Genomic DNA, 21077 nt, shown 5'->3' with positions numbered 1-21077 from the left:
AGACATTGCCACTTTGTAGTTAATTTTAAACTTTATCAACGCGCAAAATACTGACGATCATAACGTCATTATTTTTTATCCTTCATAAGTATTAAATTTCAATTTCCATTTGTCTGTAAAACAGAGTAACTCATAAACATACCGACAAATGTCACGCGATAAATTTCTGACATTATCGCCACTCTATTTATATTAACAGTTCATAATCTTGACAAGTGACATATAAAGCATGTGGCTGTCACATGCTATCAGATATAGTCGTAGCACGGGTGTGTCATATTTGCATTAATGCAAAACGATCATTTTTGAAAATGGAGTAGAACCATCGTTGTTCGAATTAATTAAAATGAAGATCAAAGATACGCAAGGAATCGTTTCTTCTCTAGTGGTATAATCAATAAGTGGTAATATCAATAAGATTATTGATTGCCTATGCACTTCGTTGTAATTGTCAAATAGCGCTAATCTTTAGTATGTTAATATTAAAACAGTAGCTAACAATGACGAAGAATAAGTTGTAATATAATTGTGATGTACTACACCTGCATATAACATTTTTCCTAAACTATTATTTTTACAATCTGTCATAATATTCCTTCTATACTAAGTAAAACTTGTCCATCATCGAAGAATTAACCCCTAAAATTTAACGGTATTAAATATTCACCATTACAGTAAAATTTTTTTTTTAATTTTTTTTTTAATTTTTCCATCGAAACAGCGATCTACAGCGAGATCCGTTATAACGAGACGCGATAAAATGTAGGTGTACCGAGCGAAAATTCAAAGTCGATTTTCTCGAAAACAAAGCCTCAAACGAAAAATTTTTATTCTATATTTTTGACTTCTTTTTTCGCGTAGAATCACCCCCTTTCCGCTTGTACCACCAGTTACCAACCACCCTGTATATTACACTTGTATTTAACATTGTTTCTTTGGAACTGTTTTTATCATCTGTCACAATATTCTTTCTATTCTGACCGAAATTACGATTAAACCTCCTATATTATTATAACGGTGCAGTCGTAGAAAAGAATTTTCATAAAGGGACCAATTGCGAATCTCAGTTTCGTTTCGCGTCACGATTGTGTCTACATGTTACGCAGCTTGTCAGACATGATGAGCGGTTTCACGACAAACTACGTGTTATAAGCTTTCGCGCCGTTTGCACGTGACACCATTTCCAATATTACAATATATCCGTTGTAAAGCGTACGCGAGCACGTTCAGACCTTGGGAATTTTCAAGAACAAATTATACAGTTTAAAACTGGGTAGATATTTCTAATCGACCATAATTTTACTTGGCGTTATGACGTGCCCGTGACAAGTTTCTCTAATATTCCAATGTCGTGTTTATTATTCCCTATGGCTATTTAAACTCGTAGCTGTTTCGTTGATCTCTCAGGTCAATGAGAAGATTTGTATTCTGGAATCTGATTGCTGTCGGTTCTTGTAATTTAATTAAAGAATTTGTAAGTTACGTTTCGAAAGTATCGGGCACTGAGTAACAGATATCGGATAAATCGGAATAGGATGAATAAATTAGAATCGATTAGAAAGGAAATTGGTATGGTTTACAGATCTAGAGATTAATCTTTGCTAACAAACGATTTTTGAATGTTCAGTAACAGAGAAAGCGAAGTAATCCTTTAATAATATAACATATATTGTACTTTATATTTTACATCAACATTTCCTATTAATCTTAAAATCAACACGTAGCATAGTCATTTTCATAAATGGGATCCATTTGTACTCGTATTTTCTTTATTTAAAATATCCTATACAATACGGTTCTGTTCCTACAGGTTCCTTTCACTTCAATAGTTCTCTCACATAAAGGAATCGTCAAGAAGAAAAGTACTTTCATACGTCGTTCGATATTGTTGCATCGTGAGCATGTTGAACAACAGCACTTACGCAAATGAGATCAAGATTCGTGCGCCTTTTAACCCGTGTCTCTCTGCTTTTTACCCTGTTCATCCCTGTTTCCTCGCAGCTCGCATCCGTTTTCGTGCAAACGAGGATTTAATGGAAACCGCCCCAGTTCCGCGACTGACCGACCTTAAAGGGACTTTAAATTATCTCGCGACTAACCTGTTATGCCACATTATACTCCATGGTTGTTGGTTGTTCAAGCAAGGCTGAGCACTACCTCGTAACGAGGAATCCACGACAGCATCGCGCTTAATTCCGTTTATGAGTAGTGTTTCCCTTGATTCAACCTTGATTTATTACTATTTACTATCCTCTTCTGTAGCTAATTTGGATGACTCCGGGCATTTTCATTTCTATTTCTTAAGCCGAGGTGAAAAGCATTTTTCAGAAGTTTCTCAGATGAGATCTGAATGGATTTTTTAATTTATCGAATAATTTTGGAATATTTTGTATTATCTTTTTAATTTGTATAAAGCGTAGGGAAATATTTGCCTACATATTAAAAATGCTTTAGAAAATATTTTATCGGCTCGTATTATTTCACTGGTTTTATTCCTTGAACGCTTATATTTTTATTTTTTATTCACAGCGGGAAAATATTTGTCTATAGATTAAAAATGCTTTAGGAAATATTTTATCAGTATCTGATATTTTCCTAGTCTCACTTGTGATATTTCGCGAATATGTTTTGTTGTTCTTTAGTTTTCATAGACGAGAGAAGGAAATATTTATTTATAAATGAAAGACGTTTCAAATTTGCAATGATATCAAAGATCTTTAAAGGGTAACGTACTTTTTACATCTTTAGAAGCATTTAATTTGTAACTGATTCTCTTGAAAAATTATTTACCAGCTACATGAAAATGCTGCAAGATTTGAATACAAAGCAAATTATGCGAAGATGATTCAGTGTTGACGTGTAGCCATTAATTTCATCTTCATTAATATCGAATAGTTCATGTTTAGTAATCGACATGCAATTAATTTTGTAATTTTCATGCAGAGCAGTGAGATAATTACAAGCGCAAAATGAATATATTAATCTGTTATCGCTATTTCGCTTCACAAAATCACGATTTACACGATCACGATCCATATAATTGAAAATTATCGCTTAAGTGTTTCTCCGCTCTATAATCAGAATTGAAATTCACGCCTCGATACGATATTGCAAATAATTTCTTTTACAAGTGAAAATATTTTTATCGAACTAGTTACAAATTATACAAAACTGCCACAATTGAAAAGAACAACAGTCGAAAAATTCATAAACTTTATTCAACCAATCGTCCATATATGAACAAGACACTCTCTTTGTATAGGTGTGCCGTTTCTTTTGCTCTGTTGTATTTTCTAAAATGGAAATAACTGTTTTTATAACAGTTTCTGTCAAATAGATTCGTAGAAATTTCTCATAAATTCACGTTGAAATCCACATGATTCTACGAAATCAATATTATTTTAGTAATTACATAGATAGTTTGTTTAAATAAAATATCCTCTCTCTACAAGTTCCCCTTCGAGTTTCTGTATTTTTTGTCACACGTCGACAAACGAAATGGTTTCTTTCGAAACAAATTTGTCACGTTATCTAATTATCAATGTTTAGCAAGGTTCACTGGGGTTGAAAGTAACTGGGGTTAACTGGTGTTTGCCATATAATGAAGAATTGAAATTAAAAGACACACATCAATATTCTAGAACGAGGTCACAATACAAAAAATCGAGATGGAATATACAAGATTAACCCACGCATAGCAGTTGGAAAAAGGTCGTCCCATTATATGATACGTCTAACAGAAAAATTACCGTAATACTTTATCCTATATCGCGACAAATTCTTTGCTGTTGAATTATACGTTACTACTAGTTCCACCTTTGCACAAGATAACGTAAATATGTCTTATCAAACATTGCAACTGTCAATGCTTTTAAAAGAGATGGATCGAGCCAAAAAAATTAGAAAATTCAATCTAGGATTTCAGCTGAGCCCAGTCAATGATCAATTATAGTGGTTTCTGAAATTGTAAACGTCAATCTGTTATGCTTTTATTTTTTATTCACGGTCTATAGATTAAACCTGCTTCAAGAAATATTTTATCAATATCTGATATTTTGCTAGTCTCACTTGTGATATTTCATGAATATGTTTTCTCTGTCCTTTAGTTTTCATGGACGAGAGAAGATCAGTAAAAAGTCAATAAAAAAGACTATTCTACAAGTCGTATTCTAATCTTTTTCAATATTTCTAAAGTGATAGCAGATGAATACCATTTTTTGTTAAATTTATCTATTATCAAATAAAGTTGTTTTTCTCTATCGTTACACTATTGATTCAAACTTCGAGAAAGTTATCCATAGGTTTCTATCATTTTTTTAAATGAAGCGCAACAGAAAGCGCTTCGAACTGGTTTCCTTCTACCGGTTACTCTAGAATCGAAGGCAGTAAATTCCGTACCTGTTAAACTGCGAACTACATTATTCGAAAAGAGTTTACAACTGTAGGCGGAAGCGCGTTGTAATTAAATTCATCCAGAAGATGAGGCAGTAAAGATAGTTGAGCAAAACGAATGCCTCGGTAGTTTCGCACGAGTGAAATCCTCTTTTGTCCTGCCTACAAAATTCTTCCACGCAATAAAAACTAACTACGTTAACCTGGCATATTCAGTTATGTCGGATGATCAAGTGATAATACGAAGCGCACGAAGAACGCGGCGTAACGGGAATGTACATGAAGAAATTTGTCAAAAGGATCAAGTTAATTCGGAAATACGTTTTCGAGAATACCAGGGTAAAATATTTCAGATACTTAGCGTTTGAAACGTTTAATTAGTGTAGGTAATAAATACAATTGCGAGTAAAGTAGACCGGGATCGAAAGTAATCGTTTAACTTTGGAATACGATTTCGCTAAGACTGTTAGAATGAAAAGAAAGGTAATTGGTAATTATATCCGGAGCATATATATTTATTTGACGTTATTGAACTCATAACGATATAACAAACCGAGTCTTTCAAATAAATGATGATTAATGCATAAATGTTTTATTCTCGTTATTTTTAATTTTAACGTGAAAAATAATACAATAAACTGCTGAATAAATTGAAGCTGATTTTTATACCGTTGCTAGAATATAATTCCTGTTATTAAATTAACGAAGAAAATAATAATTTGAAGCTTTCCGTGCAAAATAGTGTACAAGCAAAGACAACTGTCGGATCTTTTTATGATTAAACAAAAAAATAAAATCACGTTGAGAAACGACATTGTATTATGCAACGATTTAATAGAATCGTTCCGGATTTTCAAAGTGGACAAAGAAGATATTCGGTAAGTACATTTCATTAGTTTTCATCGATCACGTTCTTCTCGTGCTAACACGATCGAGACAGAATCGACGAGCATGTTAAACCCATGTTGTATGACTGAACGTAAAGCAAACATTGACTGAATATTAATTAGAATTGGCATGTTTGGGCAATAGTGTATCAATAGTCCATTTAAGCTCGATAACGCGGCTTGGGAATATCTTGCGAAAGAATCGATCGCGAACCGATCTCCTCTCCTTCTATATCCTCCAATCGTTCAGACCTTTTGTATCCACCGACTTTATCGTTAAATTAAATTCTGTTTGTTCTTGGCACGGTAAGAAGAACTCGACCGAATTAGAAACACGAAAAATCACTTACTCTCTCGTCGAGCGTTTCTTTCTCCGTTTTAGAGTCCGAAAATTTCTATGTACGTACTTTCCGAGATTTTTGTTCGAATAAATTCCCGAAGATGATCGTTGTTAACGTTATTTCGATTAATTTTATAATTCTTTCGAAAGTCGCTCGGTTGACTGGTTGAAAATTATACAGAAGTTTCCTTTATCAATTCGTCTGTAGCTTCTTCGTCGATTACTTCTTTGCGCTTTTGTTTAATTTAACTGCGTTTGTTAGTATTGATTAAAATAAACATATTTATTAGATATTTTACGAAAAGTAGATTGTTATATTAAGGAAAATATATGTTGCTCCGTAGTTAAAAAGTTGTTTACGAGTAATAGGATTAGAATTTTATTCTTATTCAGCTTAAAACATTATATCAACGATATATCTAATGACATAAATAATTTATATCTTTTTGTGCATTTAAATATTGAAACGACGTAAATAAATATTTGATGCGAGCTGAAGTTCAAACGAGGAATTCAATCAAAATTCCATGGATTTGTTGTTTTATTATAAAGCAGAAAAATTTTTCGTGGAACTTGGTGAAATATTCTCCGCTACATTGTTTGCAAATTACAACGTTAATTTGTTGTAATATATTAAATTACAAGCTGTTATACGAAAGCGTTTAAAGTAGTAATTGCCAATCGTTAAAAAAGTTGGTCTAAAACTCTCAAGAAATAAATACTTTAAAGCACAAGCTCAATTAGCACTCAATTACTACTTAGTTACGACAATTGATACAGTAACCTTAATTATCCTGTTCGATCGCTATCATCCAACCATTTTTAAATTATCAGAAAATCTATTTCAAACGACAATTATTTTAAAGATACACAAACTTTTGCAATGGGAAAGAAAAAGGCTGAATGTTTTAAATCGAAATATTTTCTAACGAGATAAGTTTCACTGTCGCCAGTTTTAAGAATTTTTTGGTATTAAACAGAGAGTTCTTTTCAGCTGTTCAGAAAATTAATGTATTATTTAAAATAATGTTTATCCTACGGAAGAAAGATTTTTCATAGTGAAACAGTGGAGTATAAAAGAGATCAAAATCTTGAAACATTAAGGGAAGAAATGGACGAAGTGAATAGCAATTTTATGCGAAAATTTGAGAATACTGGTTCGGTATTTGACTGTTGGGAAAAGCATGTCTGACGTCAAAGCAGTGCGCGCATAGTTCAATATTGGAAAAACTAAGCAAACAGGCCGAGAAAATTCAAGAGAATTTAATGTATTTAATCTTTTTTCATAAGCAAACTTAATTCTATTTATACTTCCTTGCATGTGAGCTAAATAAACATTAGATCATTCTAAAACATTCAGTTCTTTCTTAACCGCCCTACATAGATCATGTACACACTCGACACTATAAAAAAGACTCACTACTTTTCGATAAAAAGTTTAAATTCCATTAACGTAAATATAACCAGAAAAATTCAGTACACAGAATTTTGAAGTAGAACGCGTTGTACGATCAAACAGAGGATTAGTTTACAAACAAAAGTACGTTCAATATCTACAATAAATATCCCAGGACATCGACCGAATATACAGACCGTCCTTAAAAGTTTTGAAAGCTTCATTCAGGTTTTTTAACAAAAATAAAACAACAACAAGCCCATACAACAGGAGACTCTATTAATAATTAATATTAACGAAAATAATAAAATCATTACCGATTACTCCGATTACTCAACACCAAATCCAAAAATTACAAAATATCATGCTCACCTCTCTCTCTGTGCGCTCGAACACGGCATTAGTATCTTGCCCATACTGTTCAATTTCCCTTTGGGATCGCACAAATTTCCCGATGACTGCGTTCTACGGCCGGTGAGGCCCTTTCCATTGTGTCGACTCAAATTCGACCCCATGTTGGGACTGTCGTTCTCGATCTGTGCCTGTGTCGTCCCCTCGGCAGCGTTCACGGCATTTCCGGGCGTGTTCTCCTTGTTCGGCCAGTCGAGGTACTCGTCGATGTCCTTGGCATTGACCTTGCAGGATAACGCCGGTGTAGCGGGCGCCGGCCGTGTACGTTTGCTGCCCGGCTGCAGTTGAGGACGACAGCCTTTACGACGGTTGTTGGGCGATTCGCCGCTCAACGAAAGTCTCTGCACTTTCCAACTGTCCTGACCTCCGCTCGCCGGAGGCACGGTTACGACTTCCTCGCCTGCAACAATCATGCCATTCCGTTTTACGCGCTGCTCAGTGACGTTCAGAGTTCATAGATATCGGCGCTGAGACGCTGAATGCTTGCGAACAACCGTTACAGGCTTTTCTTTCTTACGGTTCTTGCGGTGATTTGGATTGAGTGTTTAGGAGGGAATTGAGTGGATGGTGAATTAAGAAGCAAATTGTCAGGGGGAAATTGAAAGGCGGAGGATAGGATGCGATTCAATGGGGAGAAATGTGTGGAATGTTCAAAACAGAATATTTGGTGAGTGATAAGATATATCGTGAATAATTCGTTATGCTTAGCGAATGACTCGTTATAGTATTTAATGTGCAATTTGTCGTAATCAGAGTGCGGAATTTTATGCATTTAGCTATGAGGAATTTAGGAATGCGAAAATACGCGGAATGCAGGTAATATGTAAAAATATATAAAACTATATTTCTTATAAACTTAGCTAGGAATCCCATAGAGCTTAAGGGACATGGAGGAATCCGTAAAAACACATTCCACTTCTTTTCCACATCCCCTTAGGGGATGAATGTCGAAAAATCTTATCTTAGTGGCTGCTTACGTCATGGGAGCAATATGCAGCTAGAATTTCATGTTCCCTGGTTCACGAGATTAGACTGTTCGTTGTTGAATCGAAGTCAGGTCATTCGTTTTTATATATGTAAATAGTAAATGTAAATATTGATATCCGGAGTACAGTTACACGTTATAGTATTTGGTAAGTATAACAGCTCCCTAACGAATATATCTTATTCTTTTAGTTGTGTTCGCAAAAAATTGGCAAATATGTATATCCGCAGTTTAGTTACAATATCCAGCGAGTAATTCGCTATAATATTTAGAGAATGATTGATTATAATATTTAGCTGGTGAAACAGATTTTCGTTTAAATTTCAGTTTTTCAGCTGTGTGTTTAAAATATGCGAATTTACACAAACGTTCGCGGTATAATTTTGAATATCGTGCGATTTGCAGGTCGAGTAGCTTTGGATTACGTGGGAAAAGAAATTTGGCAAAAGGTAATTCTCTATAATAACTGACAATGAGTTTCAAGTGTTAGAGGAATGAAGGACCGAGAGTACTTGAAATTAAAATGCTCGAGCTTTTTGTCTGAATGTGATTGAATGTCTTTTGGTAATGTCTATATAATTTGTCTGAAACGAGTAGAAGATTGAGAGAGAGTAAGAGAGAGAGAGAATATAAAATAAAGAAAGAAAGAATATATAAGCGTAAGATATGTAGTGTGTGGAAGATATACACATATAGCTGAATGGAATTGAGAGTGAGAGTTATTCTGCGTCATAGAGTGTATTGAACTTTACACTCAAATATTGTACGCTTAAGCTGTATATATATGTACTTATTATTTTTAATACGTTTATTTATTAAAAGTCTTCAAAGATGTTTTTGTATTTTATATTTACTTTCCCTAATTAGGAAGGTGTCTACGTATCAAATATTCAGGAGCAAAAAAATTTCCCATTTTTAATGCCATAATTGCAAACAAAAAAAAAGCAAGAAACTCTTGAACAATTAATTAGGATGATCATATAAACATACGCGATTACATTTATTAGTAATTAATAACAATACGACAATAACACTGTCGTAATGACTGGCAAGTAAAAATGTTATGTTTTTTAAATTATAGATAGTAAACAAAATCATTTGGAAATTATTTACAAAGTGGAAAATATCGCTCCTTATCTTAAATATTGTATTCAGTCCATAGCTACAGACGATTTAAAGCTGGGAAGCTATTTAGCACTAATTTACGAGATGCATTCCGAGAATACTCCATGTCAGTAACAGTGCACTGATTGTTCGTTCCTCACAATCTGTTTCGTCGGTATCAAACTCCTTTGGCGCTATGAATGGGCCTGGATCATAGCCAGCATTTCGATAGGGTCATCGGAATATGTTGACGGCTTAATTCGTATTAAAATTGTTTCTTACTATATTATTTCTGCGGTCGTCTTGGATACATGAATTTAAATTCAAGATGCAATTCATTTTATTATTATACACCAGTATCGTCATTACGAGAATCCCATTTCATTTATTGTGAATATCGTTAATTTTATTTATAGGATTTTTACGTTATTCACGTTTCTCCTAGACTTTATCAGATACTTTTTCAATCGCATAAATCAAAGCCTACGATAAATTCAGTCGAACGAATTTAAGTAAAACAAAGATTTTTGTATCTTATTTTAGAAGAGAATTTTATAATAGTTTTTTAACATAATTACGATCGAAGAAGCACAATTTAAAAGCATCGTTCTTTCTCGCATTTATGAATCCTTATTACTGAAGATATATAATACCCTCTAATTAATGAAAGAAATACATATAACATGTTTCATTTAATTATTGATTCATTTAAAAAAGTTAGCACTTGAAATATATTATTTAACGTAAAGAAGCGCCATATCGAGATAAATTAATTATTCAACTCTCTTTAATGACGCCATTCTCATTTGGAAGAGCTCACGTGAAAGTAAACGTTTTAACGAGATACGCCAGTAGGCGTAGTAGATTTTTCATTTTCGTCCAAAAAGGCGAGAGGATCGTTATGAAAAATGAGGGACGGAAGCATATGGACTGAAAAGTGTGAAGGATAATAGGATTATTTAAAAGAAAATCTGGAATTATAAAAAGGCATATATTCATCCAGAATTAGAATTTTAATTATTTCGTTTGTAGAATCTGTGCATCGTTTTAAGAACAATTTTGGCAAGACCAGCTATTCGAACCGACTATTCGATATTAATATCTTGACATAAAGTGAAATTACTTTCTGTGTTATCTGTGAAATATTTTAAAGTTAAAACACTCATTATCTCAAGATATAATCCTTTTCCTCTTACTTTCGTTTCGAATCTACGTATCATATCTGTGGCTTTGATATTACGTTGCCCTAAACACGATTAACGAGAAAAGAACGTCACAACAGCAGATTCTGAAATTACTTTTCACAAACTGTCTTTCAATTATGATCAATTATTTCCATTTACTATTTTTCGAATATTAATTTCAAACGGAATTTGTCCATGTCTAGTCACACGAATCGCCTTAATTGTCATTCGATTGAATTAAGTTGTACTATTCAATATTAAAGAAAGAAAACGATTTATCATTCAAACTTCTTCTCTTTAATTTATCTCTATATTAGGAATAAAATTTATCCAAAGCTTATCATTCAGATCAACGTACATACCTTATCTATCGTTCGATCGAATTAAGTTGCCCTCTCTACGATTCACGAGAGAGAACAACGTAACAGAGTATTTTCAACATATCAGAAAATAATAGGATTCCTTGTTCCGTACGATCGTTTAAGGGCGCTAACACGCAGCGCGGCGTTCAAAGCGCATACCTTTAACGCTGCGTTTATCGAGCTCGATTCATAGGCGTTGCACGATATTGCGGCGAGATACTAATATCCATGGCGCACGAACCTCGTTGCATAACTGTATTATTAATGACAGACGTGGAGCGTACGCACGTGCGCACACGCTAAGGCACGCATTCATCGAACGGAGCAGGAATAATTGAAAGCGGTGCCGCGCGCTGCTTGTTGCGTCTGCAGCAGCCAACTTTTAATTCGACGAAAGAATCGGCTGCGTTTCAAGAACCCGTTCCAGTGAATTGCGATAGGCGCGTCTAACTTGCTTTTCAAGTGTCTGATTAATGGCATCGCCGGAGTATACGTCTTTTTAGTGGATATTTAATTCAAACGCTGTCAATTTATTTTAAAGATCGTGGATTTCTAAGTGGAAGAGTTTTTACAAGGAACCGTACATATTTGTAAATTAAATTTGCGAGATCGGTTCGTCGATATCTTTTTCAATAGGAAATTTGAATGTTGTCGATTCATTTTGAACGATTATGGTTTTGTAAATGGTACATTTAGTGTTTTCATGAGGGGCTATGAAAATTTGTAATTTAAATTTGTAAGATAAAATTACTGAATTCGGTTCGTTATAATTTTTATAGATAGAATTTTATAGATGGAAAATTTAGATACTATCAGGCTTCGGGAAAAATATCAGTGGTATTTCAATTACTGTGACGTATTTCAGACTTTTCGTAAGTTTTAATATTTTTGTAAAGGATTATATAAATTTTTATACGAATTTATAAGATAAAATTATTAAGTTAATAATGTATCTCAGACTTTTTATTTTATCACAAACACGCGGGTGCTTTAGATCAAAGTAACGATGAGTTTTATTCAAATGGAAACATGATTATACTTGCTTGGTAATAGTAATAGGACTATGTAGTTTATCTATTCTAATGCATCTGAGTACATACACATGCACATACTACAGGCCGATAGTTTCAGTATTAACAAATATTATTTTATCTCTTCTCGACCAAAATTGGACAAAATGGTAAGATAACTCGACCATTATGATTCTCGGGAAATAACGCTCATAAATTTTTACTTATGAAATTACGTCATGCTTGTTGTGTACTATGATGAAGATACGGGCAGTGAATAGCTCAAAGAGAAAGTTATTCTTGCATTCGGACATTTGCAAACAGGAAATACTCCGGAAAGCGTTCGCACTAGTTCGTAGAAGTGTTACCTACGTAGAAAATATATATGTTGACAGAAATCATAATTAACTCCAACAATTTTTAAACGTTAACGCTTTACTGATCGTTTATATTATCCAAAACTTAATCTATGTTATTAACTATTTTTATAATCGAATAAAGTAAGCAAATTGAAATAAATTTCAGTAATTATATTTTTATAGCACTTCATTCGGAAATTCCCCGTAGAGAGAATTCTTATTCAGTTTTCCGAATTCGATGTATCGCAAATTTGCTAAAATGAGAAGGTTACACATGCTCTTGAGTTAGCAAATCACTTTGCAATTCCAAGTTTAAGTTTGACTTCCGGCGCTCTCGTAAGTTTATGACACGTTATGCAGAAACAGGAAGAAAGTTTCGAGTGCTCCGAAATTCTAATTAGAAACTGGGACTTTCTGGGGATAAATACATAGTTTAATTAAACGATCCCGAAGGAAACAAATAAATCAATTTCAATTTTCAAAACATACAGTCGATTATAAACCTTTTCAACATAGTAATCTTTTATATCTACAAATCGTTTAATATAACTTGCACCCATTCAAATGTCGTCTTAATATATAGAATATTTTTTAATTGTTCATCCGATATTTATGAAAATGCGACAATTCTATCTAATCGCGTAGAAGTTTTTAGAACACATTGCAATACCGTGTGTGAAAAAATATTATGAAAAAGAGAGGAGGATACTAAAAACGAACAGTAGACTAAGAGACAATCGTTCTCTCTCCCTGAAGCTACAAGTAATTCAATTCTTTGCTTTCCTCCAATTTCCTTCAATTCCATCTTCTATAATTTGTTAAGATCCGTTTAAAGCCGAAGAATCCTTAGCATAGAAGAGATCCACGTCGCAAAAGCATAATTTTCATGGCTGTTGTAAATCAATTTCGTATTATACCAGGCCCGTATCAATTTTCCTCTCTTCTTGTCAACGTTTCGTCACATTCATTACCATAATTACAGTCTCGTACAGAGTTCTCAAGAATTTATGTTTGGCGGCAAAAAAGCTTACAAAAGGCAATGCAGAAAGAATTATCTACTTATACGAGGCGAAATTGCCGGCATACAATTACCAAACACAGTGATTGCCACACTCAAAAAATATTTCACGTGATACACATTATCCTTTTACGTTACAAAACAATAGCGATAGTAATTTCGCTATCGGTGGCAATCGTTGAAAAATGATAATTTCAGTGTTTTAGCTACGAGAGTGAACCGTTATGAAAGACGACAAAGGAACAAGAACCCTGTTTTCCCCTGACTGGCAGAGGTTTTAACACAGTTTTTACCTTAATTACACACCAGTATCCCGAGTTTTTCCCGAAGTCGCGAGGGAACACTCGTAACAGAGCGTTGACAGGGTGATTTTATATCGTCCGCGGTGCGTAAACGCGTGAGAAGGAAAATAAGTCGAACGGTGCGTCGGAAACCACCGTTGCATCGGTAATTGCACCTCACCAGTGCATGACTCATTTATAACGCATGAGTTTCTAACTATCAGACTTACGCGAGACAGGCTCGGCCACGTTTTTCAAACGAAAAACGAGCGTGACGATCTGTCGCGAACTGTAATTTCGCGAGGGGGAAGCAAAGAAAGAACAAAAGAAGAAGAAGAAGAAGAGGGAAAAATTAAAAAGAAGGTATCAGCAACGTTCTTGTTGTTAGAATTTTTAATTCGAAAAAGTTCTATAGCTATGTACTTACTTTTATCGTAGCTATCCAAAGGAGTAATAATATTCATTTGTATGATTTATAATGATTACGCGTTGGGAGGAATAGTAATGGTCGAAAGTGATAGAGCGACGTTGGTATGTTGATGTATTATAGTTGCGAAGATGTAACATGATTGAAAAGCGAAAAATAATGATTCGTGAAATTTTGTACCGAATAACAAATGATGAATCGGTTGTTTCTTTAAGAAGAGATAGGAATATTTCTTTTGCGATTCTTGAATTATAAGGAGAATATATACTAAACGTATTATGTTTAGTCATCGCAAAATTTCTTACTTTGGTAAAATTTTTTGTAATTCCTAGGTTTCTACAGAGACGTCCCTTTCTTACGTAATAATTCATTTATAATAACACAATCATTCACTCGAATGTCGTGTTAAATTATTAGTAATTTAAAGAAACTCCCAAACATTGATTAACTAATAGAGTTACGATAATTTCTTGCATCCAGGCATATTAATTTTAATGTTGACATAGTTTTGGTATTGCTGCAGGTAATATTCCCTACTGTCAATAGAGCCTCTATTAATCGAGTTTCTCGACTATTAGCGAGCAGTATTATTCGCGATATCGATATTGAACAAGATAGGTATAGAACAGCAAATAAATAACGATACTTACTATCTTTCGTGTGTACAATACAATTTTGACAGTACTAATACATCATATTAATGTCTTATGCATGAAGCGTTCTGTCACGTTTAATAATTAACACTTAAACGTTATAAAACATCTGTTCTATGCTTCTCTTTTATTTACTATATGTGTCTTTTTATTTTATTTCGATATTATTTCGAGTAAAATTCAAGCTTTTTGCGTCTAGAAATCATATAATATAAATATAATTGTAAAATGATTTCTGTTATTCAACTAACCGGAATGCCACAAATTGCTACATAAAATAGGAAAATACGTGAATTTAAAATTGTTAATACAGAGTTTCTAGAATTAGTGTAATGGCATTTAGAATCAGAATATTACTATAAATTGTTAATCATTTTAATCATCTTCAATTTAATTTACTCGGAGGTTTAATTCGTACGATTATCTAATACTTTGTATAAAAGCATTAAAAACTCGGATTATAATTTGTATCGTCTAAAAGTCGGAATTCTCGCGTTATAGGATTATAATTATGGTTATTAATGCTCGCTGGTTAAACAGATTTGAAAGTAAAGCATTCAAGAAACGAATGTTACACTCCTTCTACCATAACCATTTACGTTATGTTATTATGTAGCGAGTGTAATGAAAATGAATTGCTACAAATAATTTATGTGATTCTATCTATGCGATATACATATTTAGCAACGTGATAATCAAATTCTTGTTGCGTTAGACGTATTTGCGCTTTCACGAGCTCATTATTAAATGGATAGCATGAGGTACGACTGGTTTCTGGACTAACACTAACAGCTGTAACTTATGCACGATCTGTTTGTATAGATGGTTAAATAGATCACGAAGTAGCGTTTTTTTTTTTTTATCGATGACCATAAAAGGTAACCTTCGCGGCTTTATGCGCAGTTTTTCCTTCTGGTTGCAGTCAAAGAGAAAACGTACTATACGTAAGTATATACATAGCTTTTTTAAATGCTACGCTTTTATCGAGGACAAGCAGATCGATATTATCAATAATTGAAAGGGATAACGCAGCTTTATAACCGAGGTCTGTTTCTAATGCTTTAGATTTCGTTGCTGTTATGGAGAAAAAAGAAAGTGATAGAAAATGTTATGTTGAAATAAAATATATACAGCAACTCGCGAGTATTTGAATATTTCCTGCAGAAAATTTTGATGAATATATTACGTATACTTCGTGAAACTTTATGAATGTTCGTTCATACTGTAAAGACACAAGATTATCATGATTACAATAGAATTTGAAAGTAATTATTTATTATAGGTATAAGCGTGTCGAAGGTTCGTTCATATAATAAACAACATACTGTTGAAACAAATTTGTGATTTTTATGAAGTGCATATTTTATGAAACGCATATTATTTTACAAAGAACGTTTCTATCCCAAAGAATTGTTAACTACGTTACTACAAATCTGCAACGTTGAAAAAAAAATGCGAAATTTCAGAGATTACTGAAGTCCCTCTGTCAATTATTCTCTGTTTAAATAATCGAATATTCTCTTGCTTTGAGTATCTTTAACGATTCGATAACGAATAGCGGACCAATCTCCAATAATGAAGCAAAGGCTATGATACGCATAGAATTTTTGGGAAAGTAGAGTAGAGAATGGAATTTTTTTTAAAAGATACAATACTGACAAACGTATGGATAATGTTTTTTTTTAAATCGGTATCCTGAAAGAACTCTTATCAATACCTAGCATTATAGATAAATGTAATGTAATAGTAAAATACGATGGAAAGTATAGTGGCAAGCGGATGAATATATTTTTGTATGTATTTTTAATAACAATACAGAGTTCTAATTAATAATATCAAATAATATTAGGCCTCTAATTGTTATATTTCCAAGCATATAAACACAAGACTGCTTTCAAATTTTTATTTCAAATAACAATCGCAAAGTGAATGGAATTGGATTCTCGTATAAAGTCATTTCCTATTTGTATTCTCGCCATTGTACACTGTGCATGTACAAAAGTTCGCTTATCGTTTCAAATAAAATGCAAAAAGATATACTCTTTCATTGAATCGAACTTTCTTTTACGATAAACGCTAAGAATGATGAATGAGCCACAGTATGCATCGATCGTTCCTCTTCTCGGTCGTTTTGCTTCGAATGAAAATGTTGTCGATTAAACGGACGCTGAACAAGACGCTAATTTACTGTACCGAAAACGTCGAACGTCGCATCATCCGTCTGTTAACTGGATCACAAAAGTCAATTACGAGCTTAACTGTTATCAGACACGGTACGTTCATTCGACATATCTGAGAAGCATCTAGCTAGACCGTAGACAACTGTTTGCACACGATAGAACGGTACATTCACGATACGTTTGTTCTCGATTAGCCGGATTCAAAGATACAAGACAGGACAGAGACAGAGGAGATATCCAGGTCAGGTTCGATCGATAAGCATTGGATCCAGTTCGTTGGTTAAAACTTTACGACGTCTAAATTCATCCGTACTTACTGCGATTCCGAGATAAGCGTCACCTTTTGAAAAGAGGCTGCCGTATAGGAGGGTGAGCTGGTAAAGGACGATTCACACTTCCTGTGCTTCAACGCGATAGACACCGTATTTTAGTCTGGTATATTGTTATCTGGAAATTTATGTTATTGCGGAGGAGCGGAAAACATAAGGAACGTCGATGATAACGGTTTTCTTGCGAAGGATAAATTCTACTTTTACGTAGCCTTCCTGTAGCTTTGAATTGGATTAACCCCTTAAGCGGGGAAAGAATTTTCGCACACAATTCGCTAAGTAGAAAGTGATATTTTACGATGTAGCGGTTAATGTTAGCGGTAAAATGTTAGAAAATTTTGATTTTCTTTTACTCGCCCGATTCCACGTATTATATTTTCCGTTTTATAATTCTATATTCAAACTTCTATATAATTATTTTTTATATTATCAAGCAAGATAATTTTGTGGATTAATATACTGTAATTAATACGCTATTGAAAAATTAATTGTTCAATATGATTGAAACATTATCAGTCAAATAGAAATTAAGCGTTTAGTATTTAAGCAATTATATTTCATATAATTATATACATATTTTACTTGATTCGTAATTGAATTACATCCTTCGACGAGGTGTTACTTGACTGTAAAACTATAGGTAGAATAATCTGCGATGATTTTATCCATTATGCATATTATTCATGCGTGCAGTAGAACATTATAACGCGACGAAATTGAATACCAAAAATTAATATGCAATTGATCAAAATTCAATTTACTTATGCAAAATTCATCACGTAGATTATCAACGTTACAGAATCTTACTAAATTATTTCACTATTCGAATATTCATATCGTAACATTATAATTTTCGAACATAAATGTGCTTTTGGTCCAAGAAATTACTCAGATCAATGTTAGACGATTCTCTTAAATTAATACAAAAATCATTGAACATACGTTGGAAGATTATAATTTTCAAATAAATTTTTTATTCCACGAAAGAACATGAAATTTCTAACTTACGATTAATTATACTCTTATATTCTATTTTATTCTATATATATATTCTATTCTATTAGATAAATAAGAAGATGCTCGTGATTAATTTGCATAGTAGCATCTAATATCAAATTATGTATTTAATTTCAACCTACAATTTTAATATAGTCTCGCGTTAAATATAAAAAAAAGGTAACATGTGAATTAGTGTTGGAACGTTGAAAATATTCGACTTGTTAGGACCGACAAAAAGAATCTGGGTCGATGTCGAAGATTATTGGCGTTCTAAAAAGAAGTTCACAGAAGGATGGATGGTTGATCTGAAATTTATTACCCCGAACGAGAATTTCCCGCAACTTTAGCCACTGTCGAATCAACAGAATGAGAGGGACGTTGATTGTTCGCTCGTAAAATTTTTTGATCAAACTGTTCCTCTTTAAAATCGCCCACACCTCTGTGATCTTATGATTGAGGAAGGTAGGGAAGATGAAATGAAACGAAAGTGATCTGCGAAAGTAAATGGAACCTCGAAACGATTTAGTACGCGTTATCGTATGTCGAAGTACAAAGGAAAGATATTTGCTTTTACAAAGAATACGAAAATATTAATACCTTTCATCGATTATCTAAATGAAGATTATAAACACGAATATTAATCCATATCGGGAATTTTATCTGTCACCTGAATGAAAACAGATAATAATATGAAACAGCCGATATAATATATTTTTAAATACAATATAAATATTTGAAATATCATCTTTATCTAGATAATTTATAGCTTTCTATTTAAATTATATTCTGTAAAAAGTAAACAAGTGCCCAGATATTTTGCAGTGGCACGGTAGAATTCGATTCACCGGAACGAAATTTTAGTTAATGATTAATCGAACTTTTGCTGCTTGAATTCACGTACCAGAACGCGAGCTCCCATTGTGTGAAGGAAAAATAATAGGTAGTGGGGGAAATTGGTGAGCTCCTATTATATGAACTGCAATTACACAAACTGTTTGTTCCCTGGCAAATTCGGATAAATGGAGTTCCGCTGTAGTGTACGTAGTTTACTATCTCAACTCAACATCAACACGATCTTCGTTCAATTCGTTTCCAATGAAAATCCCTTAAATCTAAAACCCGTAAAGATAAACCATAGAAAATAGCGATACGAAAGAGCAATGGAACGAAAACAAGGGATGTCCTCTGACTGACAAGAAGGGAAAAGAGTTCTTCCAGTCAACTGTCGTTCGAAGACGAAAATCTATGGCGCGTATAAATGGAGATGGGTCGCGCTCGATCGTAAGCCAATTCGCATTATGCGGAGCACGTGCTTCCCAATCAAGCGGACCACGGCGTATCCGGTCGTGCTGAAACCATTCCAGGAAAATCCATTTACATGGCAATTAAACAGCGTCCACGGTGGATTTATTATGGATAGGTCAAAGGCAGTGGCCGCGGTATCGCCTTGGATAATTAAACAACGCTCGACGAAATATCCAGCCTCTCGTGTTTACGCGTATTATGCAAATGACCGGACCGTGGTGTCGCGTTAACACGTAGAAATAATAATATTCGCGGAGCGTGTCGCGTTACGAATCGGTTCCCAATGTTCGATTTCGAAACCAACGACTAAACCTTCTGGCTGTTTCGCCTCGCGGTATTGCGCTTTTGCGAACGCTAGTATTCGCGGGTCAAAATATTAACGATATTTCTTGGTTCTCGTTTCCAATTATTGCGTGAGAATTTCCAATTGTTTGTGGTTTACTCTGATTACTATTTTATGGCCAGAAAGGATCGTCGAATTTGTTGATTTATAAGAAGCTTGGAATATCGAAGCATAATTTCACAATTTGCAACGTAATCGGGAAATTAATGCAAGTAAAATAAAACTGTGATAAATTGGATAATCATAATCAAAGGAATATTTAGACACACCTCTGGAATAATCTTATTGTTTCTAAGGAAAAACGAAATATTTTGTAATATTTATGACAACTTCTTTTCTAAGTACAATCGATAATTTCTATAGTTTCTAGACATAACGTCTGTATGTATATTGTTCTATATCTGATACACTATACGATCGTATAATAGATCATATTACTACATTACTTCTGTAATTTATAATCAGAATAATATCTTCTTAGAAGATTTACAGCTCATATTTCCTTTTATTCGCAGTCGAGAACGAAATTACTTATTCGAAACTCAATGCAGCAGACGATCATCGGTACGATAAAAGCTTCCATACAAGATATTTATTATCTATTTTCATCACATGTCTCTAAGTTACGACATCGGATAAAAGGCGAATAACGAAATTCCAAGAACAAACATCCATCCATTTGTTCCTTAAGACAAAGAAAACAAGTTTTCCCGTAATTTACGGCGCCTATCGCTTACACCAGTCACGACGTCCTAATGCTTCTCTAATTTAAAACTAACGATTTCATTACGAGCCGCAGAAATACGTCGTGAAATCGCAATGAAAGGTACAAAAAGCTTCATCGAGAATTACATGGACAGATCATTAAGCCTGCACTGGAGACGGTGTAATAATATTCCCTACTTTTGATTCGATGAGAAATACCTTCGTCCTCGGACGAACAGTCCAACAGAATGATTGTAATAAACCGCGATTATCGTTCCCTTCGTGGAATTACTTTAGAATAAGGCAAACGAGCTAACTGGAAGCGTCGTTACCGGCTCGCCATTGCCCTGTAATCTGCAACGATCCTCAGATTCTTAGACTTAATGCGGACGAACGATTTTTTTCTC

General features: G+C 33.8%; 1 protein-coding gene across 1 annotated transcript in view; it reads right to left on the bottom strand.

Moving 5' to 3' along the window:
* The window catches only part of LOC100742678, a gene marked incomplete at its 5' end in the record, with an annotated part of 192300 nt that overhangs the window by 59224 nt on the left and 111999 nt on the right, over positions 1-21077 (bottom strand). The window contains one exon of the mRNA XM_033322743.1: positions 7388-7826. Coding sequence (XP_033178634.1) covers positions 7388-7826 — 439 coding nt within the window. The remainder of the gene's footprint in view (positions 1-7387; positions 7827-21077) is intronic.

Source organism: Bombus impatiens, unplaced genomic scaffold (genome assembly GCF_000188095.3).
Source record: "Bombus impatiens unplaced genomic scaffold, BIMP_2.2 scf_0664, whole genome shotgun sequence".
Lineage (NCBI taxonomy): Eukaryota > Metazoa > Arthropoda > Insecta > Hymenoptera > Apidae > Bombus > Bombus impatiens.
The sequence above is the reverse complement of the archived record's forward strand: the minus strand, read 5'-3'. Positions and strand labels throughout refer to the sequence as shown.